The following is a 25,217-nucleotide window of genomic DNA, read 5'->3' as shown; positions in this document are numbered from 1 at the left end:
TCCTAAAATAGGAAAACAACTTTCTTTCTAAGAATACCAAGTTCTTTCTAATTTGAGAGAAATACCAAAACAAAAGGAAAAGAAACTTTCCAACTTTAAATTATAGAAAAGACTAGAGAAGGAAAGTTTCTAAAAGCTACCCCCCATACTTGAATTATGCATTGTCCTCAATGCGTTAAAAATATAAAGAAAAATATGAGGACTAAAAATAGAAAGGAGGGTACGTACCGTATTTGTTTAGGCATGATTCGAAATAGGAATGGGCATATACCTGAGGAATGTCTCAGCAAACACTGCCATAGAGATCTACATTGGGATGGAAGCACAATGTCTTGAATTTCACCTTTGGAGGCTCGATTGGATAATCAATGGGAAAGGAAACAGAGACCTTGTAAGCCATTCCTTCTAGTGATTGTCCCTTTCCAACCATAGACGTTATACCCTACAGGGAAAGCAAACCCTTTAGAATCCAGAGACATCTAAAAAAAATGTGTAAGAAATGAATATGAGTACTATACAGAATTTTTTCAGAAGCAAGGGTTACAATATTAGGTATAAGGGGTGTTGACGAGAAATTTTGGCATGCTTCTTGCCAGTAATCATGTCTATTTCCAAATTAAATTGAGGAGACTGATGATCAAACAATTGAAAAGGCATATCAGATACACAATCACCAACAAAATATAGCAGGAGAAATTTTCATTTGTAAATTTAATTGAGACATACTCGTATTTGCGAGAAAGAATCCTCAATACATATAAAGCTCCATATACTTGCTGATCTTGTAAATTGTGCTTTATCCATTGGAGAGGGTAGGCCATTGTTCTGGGTAATCAGCATGGATGATCGTTTTGAGGCACTCACCAAGCTGTGCTCTGTTCGATGCAAAGTAGATGTCAGACAGTTCCTCCCATATAATAGAAATTGGCAATCATCAAAAGGAATCCATTCAGTAAATGAGTTACAACAGAGAGAAGGCCCAATAAACATTTTTGCCTATGCCATTAGATGGCTAAGAGGCTCACACGGGGTCCCAAGGAGATTTGCCGCCTTATTCGATGAGATCCAGGATAGGATTGGGGCGGCATCAACTTCCTTTATTCATATTAGGCGGCCAGCTAATGGGGAGGCGGACATATTAGCTAGAAAGGGTGTTGCCCGGTAGAGCATGGAGCTCTTTGATTTCCTCCCTCCCTAGTCATAAGATTTGTATACATTTTCTCTTTTCTTACTCTTTCTATGATTTTGTACTTTTAGGGGACCTCCTCGGTCTCTGTTTTCTTTAATGAAATCACTTTAATCAACTCAACTCAACAAAGCCTTTGTCCCAAACTAGTTGGGATCGGCAATGAAATCTCTTTACCATTGAAAAAAAAAACATTTGCCTATGTGCAATGTGAAATGATACTAACAGATAGGAAAGGTTTGAATATGCAACTTTATTAAAATATGCAAACAAGAACCTAAAAAACTGTTCAGAATCTAAAAATATGCCAAGGGTTTTCCATGAGATGGGAAAGGAGAACTATTAGCCCCATACCACGTATGTACGTGATTGTCTAATGATGAGCAAGGAAGATCCATCTTTTTTGCTCAAAAGGGTTTATTGAACTCATAATTCATTGGATAAGTTTAATGAATGTCAAATAAGTATCATAAGAAAATTGATCCCGGTTGTTCAATCATCTGAAAAGCAGGGCCATTCTTTGATAAATTATCACTATTATTCTAAAAAAAACCCTCCAATAAATGACTTTGTTTAATCAGTATGGAGTAAACTAAAAAGATTGAATCGATGATTACTTTCAGCAAAAAAGACCCAATGTCAAGTCCTAACATCAAGTTATATCACTACAACAGCACCAAAACTACATCTACAAGTGGATCACCTTGTTTGTATCTCCAGAAATTCGAAGAAAAAAAAAGGATGTCCCCAGTTACATCTAGCATATATTACAAATTACATTCCCTAGAAGTGTGCAAGATATCAGACATAAGGAACCACGCATTTTATACTTCCAATGCCAGCCCTAGAGATGCTCGACAATCATCCACGAGGAAGAATAAGAAGTCAAAGAGGAGAGCAAGAACTTAAGGTCCAATAATCATAAAAGGATCTTATGTTTAAAATTGGAGAGGTTTAAGATGGGCCCCACCCATGTCCATACAGCACGAGCTGTGGTAGTTTGGTCTTAAAGTGATTTCTGGTGACCCCTTTGTAGGATCATGGCGCTAACAACTATCCCAAAACCAATTGGTGATGGGAAAGGCACAACCATTATCTTCATTGAGTAGCACCATCGCGGCGCGGGGCCACGTTAATCAAACCATCCTTGACCATGCCCTCCAAGCCCAAGGGGCATTTGCTGGCCCCCATAAGCCAACACTCTCCACCACCACCACCACCACCACCACCACCCCACCCCCGGCGATGACCCTGGGAGTCTCGAACCCGCGACCTTGCTCTGATACCACCTGTAGGATCGTAGCGCTACCAACTATCTCAAAACCAATTGGTGATGGGAAAGGAGCAAGCATTATCTTTATTGAGTAGCACCATCGCGACGTCGGGGCCAGGTTGATCAAACCCCCCTTGGTCATCCCCTTCGAGCCCAAGGGGCATTGGTAGCCCCCATAAGCCAACGCCCCTCTATACAATTAGCAGTAGAACATGTTTTTTAACAGTTTTAGGGGTATATTTATTTATTGAAGTAAGTCCTTTTAAGTGGTTTTAATAACCCACAAATTTTCACAAACCTGGGGATGTGCAAGTTAAATTTCACACATGTTTGTCTAAATCTATGTTAGGTTAGTTCTTAGACAAAATGCTGAGGAAGGCCCAATTCCCCATGAAAATAAAGGCCCCCCTCCGGCGCCTTCATTTTGATTTTCAGAACTGCCCCAAAGGCCCTACGCAAGCATATTCCAAACTAGGCCCCTCGACCGCCTCCATTTTGATTTTCAGAATCATTCCAAATAAGCTTCCCAAAGCCTCCACCATCGACTAAGCCTTAGCAAGTAGGGGGTGCCTAAAAATCTTACCCAAACGAACTTCGCCACAACGTGGTAAGCCTAGTTCCACAGTTCCAACTCCATAAGATGTTTGCCAAATGCCCGACCTCCTAATCTGAGAATACCAGTAGCTTGCGTCTCTGATTTGAACCAAAACAATACTTCATTCCGATTCAGTTGCTTTGGTTTGGGGAGGATAGGAATACTTCAGAACCAGCGAGCCCAATCATGGATTTCATCCACCTCCCATGTCTCCTTTCTCACCTTTCCGATGAGGCACAATTTCAAAATCACTACCCTCTCTTCCACTTCCATCCCCGGTATGGTAATGGTAACAGTGTGATGGTTTCCTTCCTCAAAAATAGAAACCAGGCCACTTTTCAGCAAACCATCTTGATATCGATACCCTGGATCTTCAATGCCTTCCTCGCATCATTCCCATGATATGGCTTGTATCAATACCACATAAATTCCACTCCTTTCATGAAGGCATGGTAACCAAATTCTTTACACAGCCAGTCTCCAGGTAACACCTTGAACCTGGCTAGGAGGGGATTTAGGAACAACTTTCTTCTCTCTTTCTCTGTTCCTAGATGCTATTTTCCCCAACTTCATTGTGGCAGTTCCATTCTTTACAACAATCACGTTCACCCCCTGACCACCATTCAGAAGACCTACCTTCATTCTCTCCGTACCCATCATTTTCTTTAATTACAGCCCGCCAGAGAGCCCCACGCTATGACGGTAACACTCCTCCAACAATAAAGCCTGCAAAGCTTCAAGAGTCGAATACCCAGCCTGGATCAAATCAGTGAACAGGCTGACACAACTACTGAGATTCCTCCCGCAAATATACCAACACCCAGCCATCTCACTAGCATTGGAAGCAAGACGCCCTTTTTTGCTCACCTAAGTTTCTACACAGATGATCACTAGAGACTCTTCAACCCAAGAAGTGCGCAAGAGAGTTGGTGATTTTTTTTTTTTTGAGGGACCTCAACTGTGTCAAACTCATAAATTAGTGGATCGTTTTCTGAGTTGCTCTTGAGTTTGGATGTAACTGCAGATGTATGGAAAGGACCTCCAAATAGGGAAAGGAGAGAAGGGCAGAACTGATATTTGGGATCTATTCTTTCAACCAAAGGGGGATTGGTGGGAGGCCATCAAAAGATTCAATTCACTTCAGCTTACATTGGACTAGCTAGTATAACAACAGTGAATGAGACATGGGTTTTCGATAACTACACCCCAACCTACAATTTAAATTGAATGGGACATCTCAAACAATTAGATAGTTGAAGAAACACACTTCAACACTTTGGCCGATGTACTCTAACTTCACGAAATTAGTCACCTCCCCCATAACAATTCATTTTTCATATATAACAAGCATCCAAATTATAGAGTTGATAATAAATTTTGCTCCACATAACACCTATGACCTTTCAATGTGAGATCTTCCACAGAAATCGCTTTTGGTTTCATAACTTTCACTTAAAAAATGAAAGGACAAAAGGTAGTTCACATAGATTTAGGTAAAACAGGAAGTTGTGAAATTCAGGACCAAAAAATAGAAATTAGAAGCAGACATAAAATCCAAAAATATTTAGGATAAAAGGGAAGCTTAAAAGGCAAATAGAAATATTGAACAGGGCCATAATTTCGTATTTGTACAAAAAAAACAAAGAATCAACAGATATAGAGAAGTATGCAGGCAATGTAATCCCTTAGGCCCCGTTCGTTTAAGATTATGCCTACCGATTGCGAGTCCAAAACCAATTATTGGACTCAAATTTACGTTTAATTTTGAGTCCAATAATTGGTTCTGTACTCACAATCGATTGTCATAATCTCAAACGAACAGGACCGTAGTGATGCAGCCTAAGGAGATAATTGATCAACCAGAATTAGCAATTATGATCACAAATTTCCAATCACGACGCTAAATATGTTGCTGAAGGCCACTCGTTGATGTACCTCAACAAAGGGGGAATTTGAACAATGAATCGAAGAAGATTGTTCCTGACCATGTCTTTGTCAGTAGTTGAAATCTTGTGTTGCTCATCTATAGTAATTAGATACAACAACTGTTAAAATCACATACGGAGAATAAATTGATTGAACTTTCACTTACTGATATAGACATACCAGGCTCATGAGGCGACCAATTTTTAGCCACAAAGTTTTTGAAATGAATACTGGCCACTTGACGTATAGCCATGTCACGGTTACCATCTACAATGATCTGCAACAGCCTTACCAAATGTTGCGGAGTATACTGGAACTGGGAAAAAATAGCAAAACATGTTGAATTGTGATGTGGAGTATACTGGAACTGAGAAAAAATAGCAAAGCATCTTGAATTATGAAAAATAAAATAAAAATATGAGCACTCCGAAAAAGAGCTGATGAGTATCAAGATTCAATTAAGATATTTTTTAGCGTACAAATATAACATGTAAGAATTAAGACAACAGTGAACAATCTCAGATTTATCAAGAAATCATTTAGTAAAATGAATAAGAACGAAATCAACAGCAGTTCAATCTAAGAACACGTAATAAGCTGGACTCAGATCCCACATAACTCGAAGCTTACAAATTACGCACTAACTAAATCAATCCAAATAAAAGAGACCCTTTAAATGAATCTACCACAAAACAACCTTTTTAGAATCAACAGATGTGAAATTGATAATGCCATAGACTAACTAATATAAGCTAATTGCTGCAATCAATCCAAATAAATAAACCCACAACGTATTTGTTAGAATACATCAGATCTTGACCGTTTGATCAGGTGTGTGGAAGATTAGAAAGTTTAGATAGATTAGCAACTAAGCTAGATTTAATAGATAGGATTTCTAAGTGTTCTACATAAACACTCATTAGGGCTAATTGTAGTGTATCCAAGATTAGTGGAACAAATCTATAATTTATCAATATCAACTCTTCTTCACCAAACAAACTACAGCTAACATTTAACTTTAATCAGAAAATCGATACATATTGTAAAAAAACACTTAGACCTAGATTGCTAAACAATCATCCAACAAAAATTCATATGGAAAAGATTGTAAGTTGTTAAAATAGAATATACTTGTGGACCCCGATCCAAGAGAGGCGGGGGACGAGCCCCACACAAACAGTCTCAGGATCATCCACGTGAATGGAGAGCTCTACCAAGGAACTCTCGAAAGAAGAATGCCTCTCGCAGCATGAGTGGCGATAAAAGGTGAGATACCTCTCGATTCGGGGACTGGCCCAGATTCGAGGCGTACCTTAAACAAAGAAGAGTCGCCATCCAAGGAAGTGGGCCAAGGATCCCATACTATGCTCTGTTGCAACAGATAACCAGAGATTATGAAAGAAAGGTTCGTGCCTGGTTACGAATTCGGAAGGTCCAAAGAGCACCTCATCCGCCCAAGTGCAAACACCTGGTCTCTTATGCCATTTACTTAATAATTTTGAAGAGTTTTGGGCGAAAGTCATATGAAATGGGAACGAATATCTCCAAGAAGACGTCTATCTAATTATGCATGTCTCGGAGATGATTAATAAGCACACAGAAAAAGAAATGAAAGAAGTGTCACCTGAGAATAACTAGGTTATGAATGTCATACCTAATTGGTGTCTAAATTCTGGTGTGCAAACACAAGCATGCTACAGCTAAAGGTATAGGATCTGTACATGAAAGTAAGAAAACACAGCAAAACACACAAATCAACTCTATATATGACTGGACAAGATGAATCCTAAAACTCTAATGCGACTTGACTCGGACCAAGATGGCCGTCCATCCTAGCTGCTCTACGTATCCCGGCCTAGGGAAAAATCGGAGTCAACATAGTTCGATGACCTATTCTAAACTATGATGCCTAACCATCTAGAACCGCTATCCTAGACTCGATCCACTAGACTCGACTGATTTTTAAAGCTTTTTGTACGATTGCTTAAGTTCAGGTGAATTGTAATTTTTAGGACTCTCTATATGCCCTAACTAATGCAAGTTGGTTACCCTTAAGCTACTGCAGGTGGGCCATACATCCTATGTGTAACTAGGTTGTGCATCCTAAAGAAAACCGCGGGCTGACTATATGCATCCTAGTCTAGCCATCAGTTCGACTAAATGTCTAACCGATCGACTCGAGGCCTCCTAACTCTAGGGACACTCACACGACAGGACACACCATATCAATATAAATCAGGACAGACTCCTAACTCTAAAACACCTCAAACAACTAGGACGGACTCCTAACTCTAGAGGGAATAAAATTTTGAAAAGGTTTTGAAGATTTTTGTATTTTTGAGAAGATTTGAAATGTTTATTTTTAAAGGTTTGGCTGGACCTGGGATAAAGATCCCAAGCTGCACTACGTACCCTGTGGAGAGGGATCAAGCCAACGTAGTTCGGAACAGACTTTCCTAACTACTTTTAAAAGACTCAAGATTTTTGAGATTTTTGGTTTTTGAAATGTTTTTTATGTTTTTTGACACAAGAGGACAAATTCCTATCATCATAAGGGGAGGACAGACTCCTGATATCCCGCAAAGGTTGGACAGCATCCTATGCTTTGCGGGGGAATGAACAGAATAACAACTCTGCAAGGGTTGGACAGCATCCTATACCTTGCAGGAGCGGATAAAGATCACACGATTTGATGAGAGGTTAGAAAGAATCTTAACTCCTATGATGATAGGACTGACTCCTGAAACTGAAAGACTGACTCCTAACACAAAAGGACAGACTCCTATGCTAATGACTCTGAGAAGGGCTCTAATGAGACATGACATGTCTCCTAAAACAAAAGGATAAGTAGGGCCAATGAGACAAAGCCTGTCTCCAAAAGGTTTGATTTTCTACCGAGACATAGCATGTCTCCTAAAAGAGGGCTCTAGATAACTCTTTCATCGCCCTTGCAATGAGAGGACAAATTATAAGGGTTTCTAAACACTGAGTAAGTCTAAAAATAAGAGGGGAGTGCTACTTGGACCGAGCAAGTCACCTAAAAATGGGCTTGGGCTAACGCCTTCATCGCCCTTATGATAGGGAAGATGATAAGCTACTGGACAAGATAACTTCCTAAATTAAAGGACAATACCCTAGGAAACGATCCTATGGATATGAAGAATATGCCCTTAAGAAAGAGATCCCTTTATCTGTAAAATCTTAAGACGGGAAAAGATAGGGTTGGCTCATGAAACACTCCGTTATCACTAAATCTCAATGCTGAAATAAACTCTGAAGCCGAAGGCAAGAATGAAAACGAAGGAAACCCTCAAATCCAATATAGAGATCCCGAAAAGGGAAAGAAAAGATGAAAGGAAATGGAGTTACCGCTTTGATGTACCAGTTCTATATGAAACAAAATCAATTCAAGTAAGATGGAAAACTACTACCCTGATCGACTTATTCCACAATGAACACAGTCAATTAAACCCAAATGCTGTCTTATTTTCTCAGTGGAATATATAACCACTCATGAACTGCCCGAATTAGTTAATTCAATAAGAAATAAAATCAACTTGGTTCAATCTAGAAATAATGTTGATCTTACATAGCCTGTAAAGCAATTATCTTGACAATACTGATCATGAGAGTAGACAACTCATTGGAATTATAATCTTGAATTATAATAAAAAATAAAGCTTGAACTTATGTACAAAACTACGAAATCTAGATGAGACTAGCATTTAAGAATTTACCCCATGTTTCCCATTGAACCCTTACAAACTCTGAAATTAACACAGAATAAACTACAAAGAGGAGGATATTTGTCTTTAAACACCAAAGGAATAATAGGACTCTACATTCTAGTATGTACCACTCCCGAGTTCATCTTATTTTATTCTTGTCCTGAGCCATTACTGTCGTTAAGAAATTAACGAATCAAGAAAAAGAAAGAGAGAGAAAAAATGTTGTCAACATTAGCACACAGAGGATCCAATATCAAGACATCTTAACCCTTAATACCTGGGATCTCTAAAAGAGATACGACAACTTCTAAAGAAACCTCAACAACCTGATTGAAAATAATTGGGGATTGCTTAACATGCAAGGGTGAAGCACAATTCAATATGTATGGAGTTAATAATGCATGACTGAATGGGAATTGGAACATTGATAGCCATATATTGAACAGCAGGGTCATTTCAGCTATAGCCGCAACAAACAACAGGATCAATTTAGAGCTAATACGAATGACAGAGAATGGATGCATTAGTATCATTTCTCTTGTCCAAAACATAATAACAACCTTCATGCATAGAAATTTTGAGAATCTTATTGTTATATAAACTAAAAAAAACTGATTGTACCAGAAATCTGTAGTAGCAAATTGTAATAAAAGTTTTGTATATATAGCCACCTGCTAATTGAATCCCTAAAGTTAATGAAAGGAAATCCCAATTCAATTGTAAACACAGCAACACATGGATCAAAACATCATAAACACAGAACTTTGATGGATCTGTAAAAAAAAAAAAAAAAAAATTTGTAAACCATCAATAGCAATAACCATTTAAAGAATCCGTAGGTCAAACTAGAAATCCATACCTACTGGGAATTGTTGATTTCTTTGTTTTCTGCTGATTGAGATTTTCTCAGGAAATGAACAAAAAATAATGGTTGCACGGTCAGATTGATGCCGAATTCCAACAAGATTCTCTCCGGAGAAGATGAAAGCTCTCCTTTGCTCGGCCAATTTTCTCCCTCTCTGTCCGAATTTCTATTCTCTCTATTGATCTCTCCCTCTCTACAATTTTCCTATGAAAATTTTTAAAAAACTGTTCTAATGCCTTGGATCTCTAGAATCTAAAGAATCATAGACTTTAAAAGATTTCAAAGAAAGAAAAAAATTGGCAATGGCAAAAGAGTAACCGGATTCCATTAGAAATTGCCGGAATCAATGAAGGTTAGGGCTAGAGATCATAGATCTAAGGTCTAGGAGCATAGATCTAGGGTTTAAAGCTTTGGGATCTGACGTTTGTAAGTCGAACATAGGATAGATCTAACAAAAGAGCAGCTGGCCAGAGGAGAAATGTTGGCCGGAGGATTGCCGGAGACAATCGGAGCATGATCGGAAAAAAATAAAATAAATGGAAGAGCCAAGGTTAGGGTGTCGAATGAGGAATTAGGGCTTGGGATTTGGAGATGATAGGGTTTGAGATGGAATAACACAAGAGAAACAATTAGAAAATCAAAACGTCTGATCAAAGAAGAACCTGGCTGCAAAATTGCCGGAATCCGATCAGATCTTGGCCGGTGAAGGAAAAATTTGATCGGAGAATACGGGTTTTGGATCGGAAATTTGGAGAGAAACTCTCTCTCTCTCTCTTGCTCTCAGTAAAAAAAGGGAGAAAGAAAGGGATTAATCGGTTGGAGCTTGGCCGGAGTCCAACCGATGATCGATCGGAGAAGACGAAGATGGATCTCGCTCTCTCTCTCGGATTTTTCTTTTTTTTTCTTTTTTTTCTTTTTTTTTGTTTTGAAAAAGACTTAAAAACTCATATTTATAGAGAAATCTGGGGTGTTGATATCAGCACTGCTGAATTTGATAAGCGTGCGGTTTTGCGCGATGTTTTGATGAGTGCGCGACACAATCGTGTCCCATTCGGATAAAAAAAACGCACCATTCCAGAATAAATTCGCCCCCCTCTCAGGATAACACACCCCCCTTTTATGTTTTACACTGCGGTCCTCTCTCGACTCGTTCGCTAGGCAAACGCGCTCGGATTTTGACGAAATTTTATGGGGACCTAGCTGGGACTCTAAGCTACCTTGGGACGAAATTTGGGGTCCTAAAGCATTGGTTTGATATGGTTTTACTCAATCATGAAGGGTTTAGGGTACGGTCAAAATGGGGTGTCTACAATACTGAGTCAGAAATAGAGGAAAAAAACCCTAAAAATCACCTGATTGAGGCTCTCCTCTGCCGCTTTTTGCTCCTCCGGATGAGGACTAAGTGCGGCTTGAAGAACAACAGCAAGGCTCGGTAGATCCATGATCCCAAAAAAAAAACCCTAAAAATCAGGTTGCAGTGAATAGAGAATCAGATTAAGAAGTCGGAGAGAACAGATGAATGAAATTATATGATGAGGATTTTAATCAAAATCGAAGCCCTTTCGGTGTATAAATAGCGAGAAGGTGAGGGAGAGAGACGGAGAGGGGGGGGCGCGAGAGAGGAAAGAGGGGAGGGGTGGTATTTAAGGTTAGGGTTAAGGGAGGGTTTAGACCAGCACAAGTTGACTCAACACAGACCTATCCAGAGACTCGAACCATTGGTAGTCGGTTCAAAGACTAGTTAAAAGAAAAGGGAAATCTCTGTACAGGAGAGATCCAACCAATTACCCGTAGGAGTCAAACAATGTTTTGATCGGATGGTCTGATCAAGAGCATATGTGGCAGTTGAAAACTTTGTAAGCCTAAGGGTTCCCCATGGGTTCATTCAATCATCTTGTTTTGATAATTAACAAACGCAAATTGATTAGTCATTTATGGATTAATTGTTTGCCTTGAGTGTTGTACTATACACAGGGAATTCACATGTCAATCCATGCTAGCACACACCATTGATGGCCTAAGCTTGAAGATGAACCAAACAAAGGACAAAGGAGCTAGAGCATATTTGGACAAACCATACCTTGGAGGATCAACCAAGGAGAAGTTCCACACAACCATCTCAAAGCATTGAACAAGCAAAGGAAGATCAATGAAGGCCAAAGCTTGTGGATCAACAACTTGCAAATGAGCTTGAACCAAATGGTGGCATCATCCTTTGAAGGTGTCAAGCAAAGAAGCTCAACCTTGAAGATCCCAAAGCAAGCCATGCACTCAAAGAAAAGATCAAGCAATGGCTACCTCAAGAGTTCATTCAAGAGAGTGGTAAAAAGGGTAGATTGTATCACCTATCTCTCTTGTGTTTTCTCTTATCAAGGCACACCTTAAAACCCCTAAAACTATGTTTTTCAAAGAGACTAACACACCCTTTAAGGACTTAAATGGATAAGTGAATGGCCATGGTGGTGTACCAACATGTTGGGACCCATATGGCATTCAACACAAGAATGAACAAAACAGAGTTCCGAAGCAACAACCTGGACCAGCAACTAAATCCTATCAAAACGTACTTAAAACATTTTCAAATATTTTTGAAAATAGTTTTAACAGATAGCTCTCATTTTTCTCATATCCGTAGAGTATAAGAACATCGAAATCCGACGAGAAATGAGGGAGATACGATTTTTTCAAATGAAACAGTGTTTGCTGGAAATCCAGTCTCGGAACTCCGATAATTGTTCTCGGAGCTCCGAGAAATGCACCAGATTCTAAAATTAAAAGCTCTGTTTGAATTCTCGGAACTCCGAGAATTTGCTCGGAACTCCGAGAATTTGCTCGGAACTCCGAGAAATTTCTCGGAACTCCGAGAAATGTTTTTCTTCAAAAAAATATAGCCGTTAGGGTGCAACGGCTAGTTGAATTTTTGACCAAGTTTTGACTGTTTTACCCTCCAAACGGTCACATGGAGTTGGGACTCTATATATACCCATTCAAGGGTCCAAAATATATGAGGAACATTGTCCAACTCTAATAAACCCTAGAAATCCATTTGTGAATCATTTTTGGGTTAATCTCTCACCAATCCTTCATTGTGCCTTGACTTTGGGAAAATCCACTTGAGATTGGTTAGGTTTAAACTTGTTTATCTTTGAGAGCATCCTTGGAGCTACAACTTGTAATCAAGCCTAGTAAGAGGCTAATACTTCTTCTTCTTGTTTATTCGATTGGTGGCAAGGGCATCCGTAGTTTTTAATTCCCTTGGGAGAAAGCGCTTAGAACTCGGCGGAGAAGGAGAGTCATTGTAAAGGTGGAAGGGCATCCTTATCTAATTCCCTTGGAGTGTAAAAGCCTCGGAGCCGGGCGTCGTGGAGGTCTCAATAGTGGAAATCCTCAAGTGCGACCTTGAGTAGAGTGGAGTAGGCCGTTTGCCGAACCACTATAAATCTTTGTGTCACTTGTGTGGTTGGTATTTCTCTCACTCCCTCTCACTCTCTTATTTGATTATTTGTGCTTAGAATTGAGTGAGTAGTTAGCATTGATAATCAACATAAAAATCTTAACCTTGCTAATTAGGCTATTAAAATTACCTAATTAAGTTTGCTAATCAACAAGAGTTTTGAACTTATATTAATTTGTAATATTGTTTAACTTCAACTCTTTCAAACTTAATTAAACAAGGGATAAGTCTTGGGTGAAATTTTAAGAAAAGTTTTTAAAAGGTAAAGATTTTATAAACATCCTATTCACCCCCCCTCTAGGTTGCCAAACCAAGTCACTACTTGGATTTCAATTGGTATCAGAGCTTGGGCTCTTGATGAAGACCCTAACCGGTTAAGAGTTGAACGATCTAGTTTTTTGGCAACTTAAAAGATGGGATCTAGACTACCTATTTTGGATGGTTCGGATTATGAATCATGGTTGATCCATATGAAGACATACTTAAAAGGTCTAAATAAAGATATGATAAAGATAATTGAAAATAGTTTTGTTTTAAATGTTAAATCTAAAAAATCAAATGATTATGATAAAAAATTATCTTTACTAAATACAAAAGCCATAATTGCAATATGTTGTGCATTACCACCTAACATTTATGAAAAAGTATCCTCTTGTAAAAATGCTAAAAATGTTTTGGACTCCATTGAAAATCTTCAAAATCAAAACATGTGCTTAATGGGATTATCAAATGAAGGCCCCTTGGATAATGCCGAATTCACATTTGAAGAACTTGTTGAAAATGTCGAAGAATTACATAAGAAACTTGAGGATCAACTAGCTAAGAATTCAAACTTGAAAAATAATTTAGCTAGTATTCACAAGTAGTTTAGGTCACTAGAAATAGACCATGCACATCTTAGTGAAGAAAATGAAATGTTTGAAAATAATTTTATCGAACTAAGTAAAACCATTAAATCACTAAGAGAAGAAAATCAACTCCTTAAAGAAGAAGAAGATAAAATCAAGAATTCCTCATCTCTTGAAACAAATAACTTCAAAATGGAAATCAATGATTTGAAAATCAAGAATGAGAAACTTGAGTTGGAAAATTACAAACTACAAGAAAGTGTAAAACATAATTGCCATCATGACCATTCTTGTAGATCATCATGTCCATCCCGTTCATCTACCTACTCATATATGTCTTGTGATTTTTGTGGTAGATTTGGACATTACAAATCTAAATGCATGTTTAGATTTGTAACAAATAGTAAGTTTGTTTGGGTTAGAAAAGATACATCAACTAGAACAAACTTGCTTCGAACCAACATGGTTTGGGTTCCAAAATCTCCTACTTAAATCACATCATATGATTAGTAGATTAGGGGATGTGCTTAAATGTTAGATCATTTTAAAATGTTCTTTAGATACCATATGCTATTCTTGTTTGATTCACATGTATCCATGTTTGTGCTTTAATGAGAAATCATTTTGTTATAATTCAAAGTCTTTATGCTTGAAACTTAGTTTTTCCAAGGCTTTGATATCTTGCACTAAAATGTTATATCTATTGGAAAAGGTTCCCTAGATATTCTATTTTTGATATCTAGTTGATATGTGTTTCATGATCACATCATTTGTGACGAAACAACCTATAGATACAATATACTTATATTGTTTGACTAGTATGTATCTATATGTATTTTTGCTAAGTGCACACACTATGACTTAAATCTTATTGCACTTAGAATATGTCATTCATCCACATGACAACCACAATAGAGCATTCAATGCGAAAACTATAAATTGATCCTTATAGAATATACAACAACATCTCTTGCCCTTATGTTCAAATTGTACTCACAAGTATATCATCATATTTGAACATTATTTCGGTAGTTGCTAGAAGCTAGGTTGTACGATCTATCACATCTCTCTAGCAAAACCAAAAAGAGAAGAAACCCATAGGTTTAAAGACTTGAACTTACATAAAAAAATTTTGGCAATCAAATAGTTTTTGAGTCAAAGTTGTGAATATGCCAAAATATTATTCTTTAAACTCTATTTATAATATGTAGGGAAGTTGAAACATGAATCTAGATTCAATGTATGACTTGATATGAAAATATCATAGGAATCTAGAATCATATTTGGGCAGTTACTCACTTGAGTAAAATTGAAATTCACTATGGTGGTTGTATACATTAGATTGTGATGGGAACATGTGTCTCCCACACTTTTTTGGTTTTTCAATAGGGCTTATGCACCTTGTGCCCAATGCCTTGTCATTTTACATGTGGTTGTGGATGTAGAGGTAATGTTTGGACTATGCACATTATGTGTCATGCCCTTTGTGTCCAAACATGGTAGATTATCCATGGAAATCTTGATGATCATATCTTTCTCATAAGGTATACTCTCACCTTCATGAATCATGGATGTTTCTCTAAGACATGGTATTTTATTGACCATTCTCACTATGTCTTAGTCCTATAGAATTGAACTCAAATTGGTATATATATATTCTATAGTTATCACCCCTTGTTTGATAATATCTACACGTATGAGATGTTACACCATTAATCTTAAAAGTCACTCAATTGGTGCCCTTAGCCTTCTTAGATTCTAAGAGGGAGATGGTACATTCACCTTAATTAAAATATCTAACAAATTGGCCTTGTGACAACATCTCAAACATGAATAGGTATACATTTATATGTGATCTCCCTAGCTAGTTATGTATGTTACATACTTAAGGAAGTAAAGCGTGAATTTGAAAATATGATATCACATTTAGGGGGAGCATGAGCCAAAGATTGAAAATCTTTTGTGCTATGCATGTTTATCATGATGAGCTAAACTGTGTCTATCATTTTATCATGATAAACCGACACTTGAAGAGTAAGTGTCATTGTAGCCCAAGGGTTGAGTCTAACATGTTATATTTTGGAAAATATATCCAAAAACCTTTGGAGTCTATGCAAGGACATCCCTTCGGATTCATGCATTGCATGACTCATTTTCAAAGGGGGAGCTTAGTATAATAAGATTTTGTCCTAAATGGCTTATCATATGATATTAAATGTGTATATCATTATGCATATGATAAGTACACTCATTTGGAGCATTGTTGCTCCATATGGATTATGATCGGGCTTGTCTTGTGTTTTACAAGTGAAGTTGAAGACAAGAAGCCCATTGCCTAGGTCTTAGTGACATATTCTTCTAGGCTTTTTGACTTATCTTGGATGGTCTAATATGATATCATCTATTCCAAGAATAAGTTTTGGTGGCCAAGTATTCCATTGTCATATCTTTGGCCTATTATGTCATGTCATGCCTTAAATCTTACGTTTATCTAAGGCCAATGACAAATACTAAGGGAGAGAGCTAATTGTTGCTATCTTTATGTTTATATGGATCATTGTAAGATACTTACACTATCCATTCAAGCATTTTCCCACTAATTATGCTAAAAATTGCATATCATTAGATTTTTTTTTTTAAAAAAAAAAGGGGGGGGGGCTTATCATGCTAAACTTTAAACTTGCTTGTTTTCTTTCATGATAAGTCAAATATAAGCTTTAACTTGCTAATCTATTATTATATTACGGGTCATAGGGTAGAATTATATTGGATTTATATATTTACTAAGATATATCCTAAGAATGTGTACTAAAATTAGAATGCCAATATACTTTGGATTTCAATTTGGATTATACTTTGATTTAATTGGTAACTCATGATAAGTTGTTAGGGGGAGCATCATATTCTCATTGAATATCTTTTATGCTTTATGTAATTGTGCTTAAACGCTTAATCCTTCCTTTTTGCTAATGCCAAAAGAGGGAGAATTTGTATAATTGATTAGATCCATTATCATTTGCATTCTTGTATTATAACTTGTTAAATATAACTCATGCATATGTTGAGGGGGAGTAGTAATGATTAAATTGTCTATCTAATCCTCATAAGAGGTTCCTCCCACCTGTCTAATCAATTTGGTTTGTCATCAACAAAAAGGGGGAGATTGTAAGCCCAAGGGTTCCCCATGGGTTCATTCAATCATCTTGTTTTGATGATTAACAAACGCAAATTGATTAGTCGTTTATGGATTAATTGTTTGCCTTGAGTGTTGTGCTATACACAGGGAATTCACATGTCAATCCATGCTAGCACACACCATTGATGGCCTAAGCTTGAAGATGAACCAAACAAAGGACAAAGGAGCTAGAGCATATTTGGACAAACCATACCTTGGAGGATCAACCAAGGAGAAGTTCCACACAACCATCTCAAAGCATTGAACAAGCAAAGGAAGATCAATGAAGGCCAAAGCTTGTGGATCAACAACTTGCAAATGAGCTTGAACCAAATGGTGGCATCATCCTTTGAAGGTGTCAAGCAAAGAAGCTCAACCTTGAAGATCCCAAAGCAAGCCATGCACTCAAAGAAAAGATCAAGCAATGGCTACCTCAAGAGTTCATTCAAGAGAGTGGTAAAAAGGGTAGATTGTATCACCTATCTCTCTTGTGTTTTCTCTTATCAAGGCACATCTTAAAACCCCTAAAACTATGTTTTTCAAAGAGACTAACACACCCTTTAAGGACTTAAATGGATAAGTGAATGGCCATGGTGGTGTACCAACATGTTGGGACCCATATGGCATTCAACACAAGAATGAACAAAACAGAGTTCCGAAGCAACAACCTGGACCAGCAACTAAATCCTATCAAAACGTACTTAAAACATTTTCAAATATTTTTGAAAATAGTTTTAACAGATAGCTCTCATTTTTCTCATATCCGTAGAGTATAAGAACATCGAAATCCGACGAGAAATGAGGGAGATACGATTTTTTCAAATGAAACAGTGTTTGCTGGAAATCCAGTCTCGGAACTCCGATAATTGTTCTCGGAGCTCCGAGCTCGGAACTCCGAGAACATTCTCGGAGCTCCGAGAAATGCACCAGATTCTAAAATTAAAAGCTCTGTTTGAATTCTCGGAACTCCGAGAATTTGCTCGGAACTCCGAGAAATTTCTCGGAACTCCGAGAAATGTTTTTCTTCAAAAAAATATAGCTGTTGGGGTGCAACGGCTAGTTGAATTTTTGACCCAGTTTTGACTGTTTTACCCCCCAAACGGTCACATGGAGTTGGGACTCTATATATACCCATTCAAGGGTCCAAAATATATGAGGAACATTGTCCAACTCTAATAAACCCTAGAAATCCATTTGTGAATCATTTTTGGGTTAATCTCTCACCAATCCTTCATTGTGCCTTGACTTTGGGAAAATCCACTTGAGATTGGTTAGGTTTAAACTTGTTTATCTTTGAGAGCATCCTTGGAGCTACAACTTGTAATCAAGCCTAGTAAGAGGCTAATACTTCTTCTTCTTCTTTATTCGATCGGTGGCAAGGGCATCCGTAGTTTTTAATTCCCTTGGGAGAAAGCTCTTAGAACTCGGCGGAGAAGGAGAGTCATTGTAAAGGTGGAAGGGCATCTTTATCTAATTCCCTTGGAGTGTAAAAGCCTCGGAGCCGGGCGTCGTGGAGGTCTCAATAGTGGAAATCCTCAAGTGCGACCTTGAGTAGAGTGGAGTAGGCCGTTTGCCGAACCACTATAAATCTTTGTGTCACTTGTGTGGTTGGTATTTCTCTCACTCCCTCTCACTCTCTTATTTGATTATTTGTGCTTAGAATTGAGTGAGTAGTTAGCATTGATAATCAACATAAAAATCTTAACCTTGCTAATTAGGCTATTAAAATTACCTAATTAAGTTTGCTAATCAACAAGGGTTTTGAACTTATATTAATTTGTAATATTGTTTAACTTCAACTCTTTCAAACTTAATTAAACAAGGGATAAGTCTTGGGTGAAATTGTAAGAAAAGTTTTTAAAAGGTAAAGATTTTATAAACATCCTATTCACCCCCCCTCTAGGTTGCCAAACCAAGTCACTACTTGGATTTCAATTGGTATCAGAGCTTGGGCTCTTGATGAAGACCCTAACCGGTTAAGAGTTGAACGATCTAGTTTTTTGGCAACTTAAAAGATGGGATCTAGACTACCTATTTTGGATGGTTCGGATTATGAATCATGGTTGATCCATATGAAGACATACTTAAAAGGTCTAGATAAAGATATGATAAAGATAATTGAAAATAGTTTTGTTTTAAATGTTAAATCTAAAAAATCAAATGATTATGATAAAAAATTATCTTTACTAAATACAAAAGCCATAATTGCAATATGTTGTGCATTACCACCTAACATTTATGAAAAAGTATCCTCTTGTAAAAATGCTAAAAATGTTTTAGACTCCATTGAAAATCTTCAAAATCAAAACATGTGCTTAATGGGATTATCAAATGAAGGCCCCTTGGATAATGCCGAATTCACATTTGAAGAACTTGTTGAAAATGTCGAAGAATTACATAAGAAACTTGAGGATCAACTAGCTAAGAATTCAAACTTGAAAAATAATTTAGCTAGTATTCACAAGTAGTTTAGGTCACTAGAAATAGACCATGCACATCTTAGTGAAGAAAATGAAATGTTAGAAAATAATTTTATCGAACTAAGTAAAACCATTAAATCACTAAGAGAAGAAAATCAACTCCTTAAAGAAGAAGAAGATAAAATCAAGAATTCCTCATCTCTTGAAACAAATAACTTCAAAATGGAAATCAATGATTTGAAAATCAAGAATGAGAAACTTGAGTTGGAAAATTACAAACTACAAGAAAGTGTAAAACATAATTGCCATCATGACCATTCTTGTAGATCATCATGTCCATCCCGTTCATCTACCTACTCATATATGTCTTGTGATTTTTGTGGTAGATTTGGACATTACAAATCTAAATGCATGTTTAGATTTGTAACAAATAGTAAGTTTGTTTGGGTTAGAAAAGATACATCAACTAGAACAAACTTGCTTCGAACCAACATGGTTTGGGTTCCAAAATCTCCTACTTAAATCACATCATATGATTAGTAGATTAGGGGATATGCTTAAATATTAGATCATTTTAAAATGTTCTTTAGATACCATATGCTATTCTTGTTTGATTCACATGTATCCATGTTTGTGCTTTAATGAGAAATCATTTTGTTATAATTCAAAGTCTTTATGCTTGAAACTTAGTTTTTCCAAGGCTTTGATATCTTGCACTAAAATGTTATATCTATTGGAAAAGGTTCCCTAGATATTTTATTTTTGATATCTAGTTGATATGTGTTTCATGATCACATCATTTGTGACGAAACAACCTATAGATACAATATACTTATATTGTTTGACTAGTATGTATCTATATGTATTTTTGCTAAGTGCACACACTATGACTTAAATCTTATTGCACTTAGAATATGTCATTCATCCACATGACAACCACAATAGAGCATTCAATGCGAAAACTATAAATTGATCCTTATAGAATATACAACAACATCTCTTGCCCTTATGTTCAAATTGTACTCACAAGTATATCATCATATTTGAACATTATTTCGGTAGTTGCTAGAAGCTAGGTTGTACGATCTATCACATCTCTCTAGCAAAACCAAAAAGAGAAGAAACCCATAGGTTTAAAGACTTGAACTTACATAAAAAAAATTTGGCAATCAAATAGTTTTTGAGTCAAAGTTGTGAATATGCCAAAATATTATTCTTTAAACTCTATTTATAATATGTAGGGAAGTTGAAACATGAATCTAGATTCAATGTATGACTTGATATGAAAATATCATAAGAATCTAGAATCATATTTGGGCAGTTACTCACTTGAGTAAAATTGAAATTCACTATGGTGGTTGTATACATTAGATTGTGATGGGAACATGTGTCTCCCACACTTTTTTGGTTTTTCAATAGGGCTTATGCACCTTGTGCCCAATGCCTTGTCATTTTACATGTGGTTGTGGATGTAGAGGTAATGTTTGGACTATGCACATTATGTGTCATGCCCTTTGTGTCCAAACATGGTAGATTATCCATGGAAATCTTGATGATCATATCTTTCTCATAAGGTATACTCTCACCTTCATGAATCATGGATGTTTCTCTAAGACATGGTATTTTATTGACCATTCTCACTATGTCTTAGTCCTATAGAATTGAACTCAAATTGGTATATATATATTCTATAGTTATCACCCCTTGTTTGATAATATCTACACGTATGAGATGTTACACCATTAATCTTAAAAGTCACTCAATTGGTGCCCTTAGCCTTCTTAGATTCTAAGAGGGAGATGGTACATTCATCTTAATTAAAATATCTAACAAATTGGCCTTGTGCCAACATCTCAAACATGAATAGGTATACATTTATATGTGATCTCCCTAGCTAGTTATGTATGTTACATACTTAAGGAAGTAAAGCGTGAATTTGAAAATATGATATCACATTTAGGGGGAGCATGAGCCAAAGATTGAAAATCTTTTGTGCTATGCATGTTTATCATGATGAGCTAAACTGTGTCTATCATTTTATCATGATAAACCGACACTTGAAGAGTAAGTGTCATTGTAGCCCAAGGGTTGAGTCTAACATGTTATATTTTGGAAAATATATCCAAAAACCTTTGGAGTCTATGCAAGGACATCCCTTCGGATTCATGCATTGCATGACTCATTTTCAAAGGGGGAGCTTAGTATAATAAGATTTTGTCCTAAATGGCTTATCATATGATATTAAATGTGTATATCATTATGCATATGATAAGTACACTCATTTGGAGCATTGTTGCTCCATATGGATTATGATCGGGCTTGTCTTGTGTTTTACAAGTGAAGTTGAAGACAAGAAGCCCATTGCCTAGGTCTTAGTGACATATTCTTCTAGGCTTTTTGACTTATCTTGGATGGTCTAATATGATATCATCTATTCCAAGAATAAGTTTTGGTGGCCAAGTATTCCATTGTCATATCTTTGGCCTATTATGTCATGTCATGCCTTAAATCTTACGTTTATCTAAGGCCAATGACAAATACTAAGGGAGAGAGCTAATTGTTGCTATCTTTATGTTTATATGGATCATTGTAAGATACTTACACTATCCATTCAAGCATTTTCCCACTAATTATGCTAAAAATTGCATATCATTAGATTTTTTTTTTTTTAAAAAAAAAGGGGGGGGGCTTATCATGCTAAACTTTAAACTTGCTTGTTTTCTTTCATGATAAGTCAAATATAAGCTTTAACTTGCTAATCTATTATTATATTACGGGTCATAGGGTAGAATTATATTGGATTTATATATTTACTAAGATATATCCTAAGAATGTGTACTAAAATTAGAATGCCAATATACTTTGGATTTCAATTTGGATTATACTTTGATTTTAATTGGTAACTCATGATAAGTTGTTAGGGGGAGCATCATATTCTCATTGAATATCTTTTATGCTTTATGTAATTGTGCTTAAACGCTTAATCCTTCCTTTTTGCTAATGCCAGAAGAGGGAGAATTTGTATAATTGATTAGATCCATTATCATTTGCATTCTTGTATTATAACTTGTTAAATATAACTCATGCATATGTTGAGGGGGAGTAGTAATGATTAAATTGTCTATCTAATCCTCATAAGAGGTTCCTCCCACCTGTCTAATCAATTTGGTTTGTCATCAACAAAAAGGGGGAGATTGTAAGCCCAAGGGTTCCCCATGGGTTCATTCAATCATCTTGTTTTGATGATTAACAAACGCAAATTGATTAGTCGTTTATGGATTAATTGTTTGCCTTGAGTGTTGTGCTATACACAGGGAATTCACATGTCAATCCATGCTAGCACACACCATTGATGGCCTAAGCTTGAAGATGAACCAAACAAAGGACAAAGGAGCTAGAGCATATTTGGACAAACCATACCTTGGAGGATCAACCAAGGAGAAGTTCCACACAACCATCTCAAAGTATTGAACAAGCAAAGGAAGATCAATGAAGGCCAAAGCTTGTGGATCAACAACTTGCAAATGAGCTTGAACCAAATGGTGGCATCATCCTTTGAAGGTGTCAAGCAAAGAAGCTCAACCTTGAAGATCCCAAAGCAAGCCATGCACTCAAAGAAAAGATCAAGCAATGGCTACCTCAAGAGTTCATTCAAGAGAGTGGTAAAAAGGGTAGATTGTATCACCTATCTCTCTTGTGTTTTCTCTTATCAAGGCACATCTTAAAACCCCTAAAACTATGTTTTTCAAAGAGACTAACACACCCTTTAAGGACTTAAATGGATAAGTGAATGGCCATGGTGGTGTACCAACATGTTGGGACCCATATGGCATTCAACACAAGAATGAACAAAACAGAGTTCCGAAGCAACAACCTGGACCAGCAACTAAATCCTATCAAAACGTACTTAAAACATTTTCAAATATTTTTGAAAATAGTTTTAACAGATAGCTCTCATTTTTCTCATATCCGTAGAGTATAAGAACATCGAAATCCGACGAGAAATGAGGGAGATACGATTTTTTCAAATGAAACAGTGTTTGCTGGAAATCCAGTCTCGGAACTCCGATAATTGTTCTCGGAGCTCCGAGCTCGGAACTCCGAGAACATTCTCGGAGCTCCGAGAAATGCACCAGATTCTAAAATTAAAAGCTCTGTTTGAATTCTCGGAACTCCGAGAGTTTGCTCGGAACTCCGAGAAATTTCTCGGAACTCCGAGAAATGTTTTTCTTCAAAAAAATATAGCCGTTGGGGTGCAACGGCTAGTTGAATTTTTGACCCAGTTTTGACTGTTTTACCCCCCAAACGGTCACATGGAGTTGGGACTCTATATATACCCATTCAAGGGTTCAAAATATATGAGGAACATTGTCCAACTCTAATAAACCCTAGAAATCCATTTGTGAATCATTTTTGGGTTAATCTCTCACCAATCCTTCATTGTGCCTTGACTTTGGGAAAATCCACTTGAGATTGGTTAGGTTTAAACTTGTTTATCTTTGAGAGCATCCTTGGAGCTACAACTTGTAATCAAGCCTAGTAAGAGGCTAATACTTCTTCTTCTTCTTTATTCGATCGGTGGCAAGGGCATCCGTAGTTTTTAATTCCCTTGGGAGAAAGCGCTTAGAACTCGGCGGAGAAGGAGAGTCATTGTAAAGGTGGAAGGGCATCCTTATCTAATTCCCTTGGAGTGTAAAAGCCTCGGAGCCGGGCGTCGTGGAGGTCTCAATAGTGGAAATCCTCAAGTGCGACCTTGAGTAGAGTGGAGTAGGCCGTTTGCCGAACCACTATAAATCTTTGTGTCACTTGTGTGGTTGGTATTTCTCTCACTCCCTCTCACTCTCTTATTTGATTATTTGTGCTTAGAATTGAGTGAGTAGTTAGCATTGATAATCAACATAAAAATCTTAACCTTGCTAATTAGGCTATTAAAATTACCTAATTAAGTTTGCTAATCAACAAGGGTTTTGAACTTATATTAATTTGTAATATTGTTTAACTTCAACTCTTTCAAACTTAATTAAACAAGGGATAAGTCTTGGGTGAAATTTTAAGAAAAGTTTTTAAAAGGTAAAGATTTTATAAACATCCTATTCACCCCCCCTCTAGGTTGCCAAACCAAGTCACTACTTGGATTTCAAACTTTATTCTCTATCATTCTCTCAATCTCTCAATCTCTCTTATCTGTCTATCCATAGGATACTATGATGTTACTTTTCCTAGTCATTGGTTTTTTTTAGGTTACTTGACTTATTTCCTTTGCCATTGGTTTTTTAGGGGGAAATAATTTTAGGCCTTGTTTGGATTGCAAGAATTGTTCTAAAAAGTTTGGAAAAGAAAATTTTATCGTGAATTTCTTGCTTTTCCATTGTTTGATTAGACGTGAAAAAAAAGGTAGCTCGAATTGGTGTAATTCAAATCTTGCTTTTCCATTGTTTGATTACACGTGAAAAAGGTAGTTCAAATTGGTGAAATTCAAATCTTGCTTTTCCATTGTTTGATTACACTTGAAAAAAAGGTAGCTCGAATTGGTGTAATTCAAATTTTATCTAGAGAAGCCTTCAATGAGAACTGATATTTACCCCCGTTTTGATCACGAGAGACACCTAGCACCAGTGTACGTGGCAATCAAACCCACTAGATCTTTTTGACGTCAAGTAAGTAGCCCCCCTATAGTCATTGATACACTAGCGATGGGTGTCCTTGGTGATCAAAAGGGGCGTAAATATCACTTCCCCCTTCAATTT

The 25,217-nt window shown here is 36.9% G+C and overlaps 1 protein-coding gene across 1 annotated transcript; it reads right to left on the bottom strand.

Annotated features, from left to right (window-relative positions):
- Positions 1 to 796: 796 nt before the first annotated feature.
- On the bottom strand, positions 797 to 11,015 carry LOC143865443 (importin beta-like SAD2 homolog). Its single transcript, XM_077375821.1, has 4 exons — positions 10,926 to 11,015; positions 5,147 to 5,296; positions 4,990 to 5,072; positions 797 to 875 (listed from the first exon to the last, which is right to left on the bottom strand). The coding sequence occupies exons 1-4, from the start codon at positions 11,013 to 11,015 to the stop codon at positions 797 to 799; spliced, it is 402 nt and encodes a 133-aa protein (XP_077231936.1).
- Between the last annotated feature and the right edge of the window lie 14,202 nt (positions 11,016 to 25,217).

The sequence above is a fragment of the Tasmannia lanceolata genome, unplaced genomic scaffold (genome assembly GCF_043159265.1).
Source record: "Tasmannia lanceolata isolate RefF3 unplaced genomic scaffold, GAP_Taslan_0.1 ptg000079l, whole genome shotgun sequence".
Classification (NCBI taxonomy): domain Eukaryota; kingdom Viridiplantae; phylum Streptophyta; class Magnoliopsida; order Canellales; family Winteraceae; genus Tasmannia; species Tasmannia lanceolata.
This window is presented reverse-complemented; position numbering and strand designations above follow the sequence as displayed.

Coding starts and splice junctions, on each gene's coding strand:
- LOC143865443 (XM_077375821.1), bottom strand. CDS start 11,015: ATGGATCTACCGAGCCTTGCTGTTGTTCTTCAAGCCGCACTTAGTCCT. Junction 5,073..5,146: donor AGCCTGGTATGTCTATATCA/GTAAGTGAAAGT, acceptor ACTATAGATGAG/CAACACAAGATTTCAACTAC. Junction 876..4,989: donor CAAATTCCCCCTTTGTTGAG/GTACATCAACGA, acceptor TGCATCGAACAG/AGCACAGCTTGGTGAGTGCC.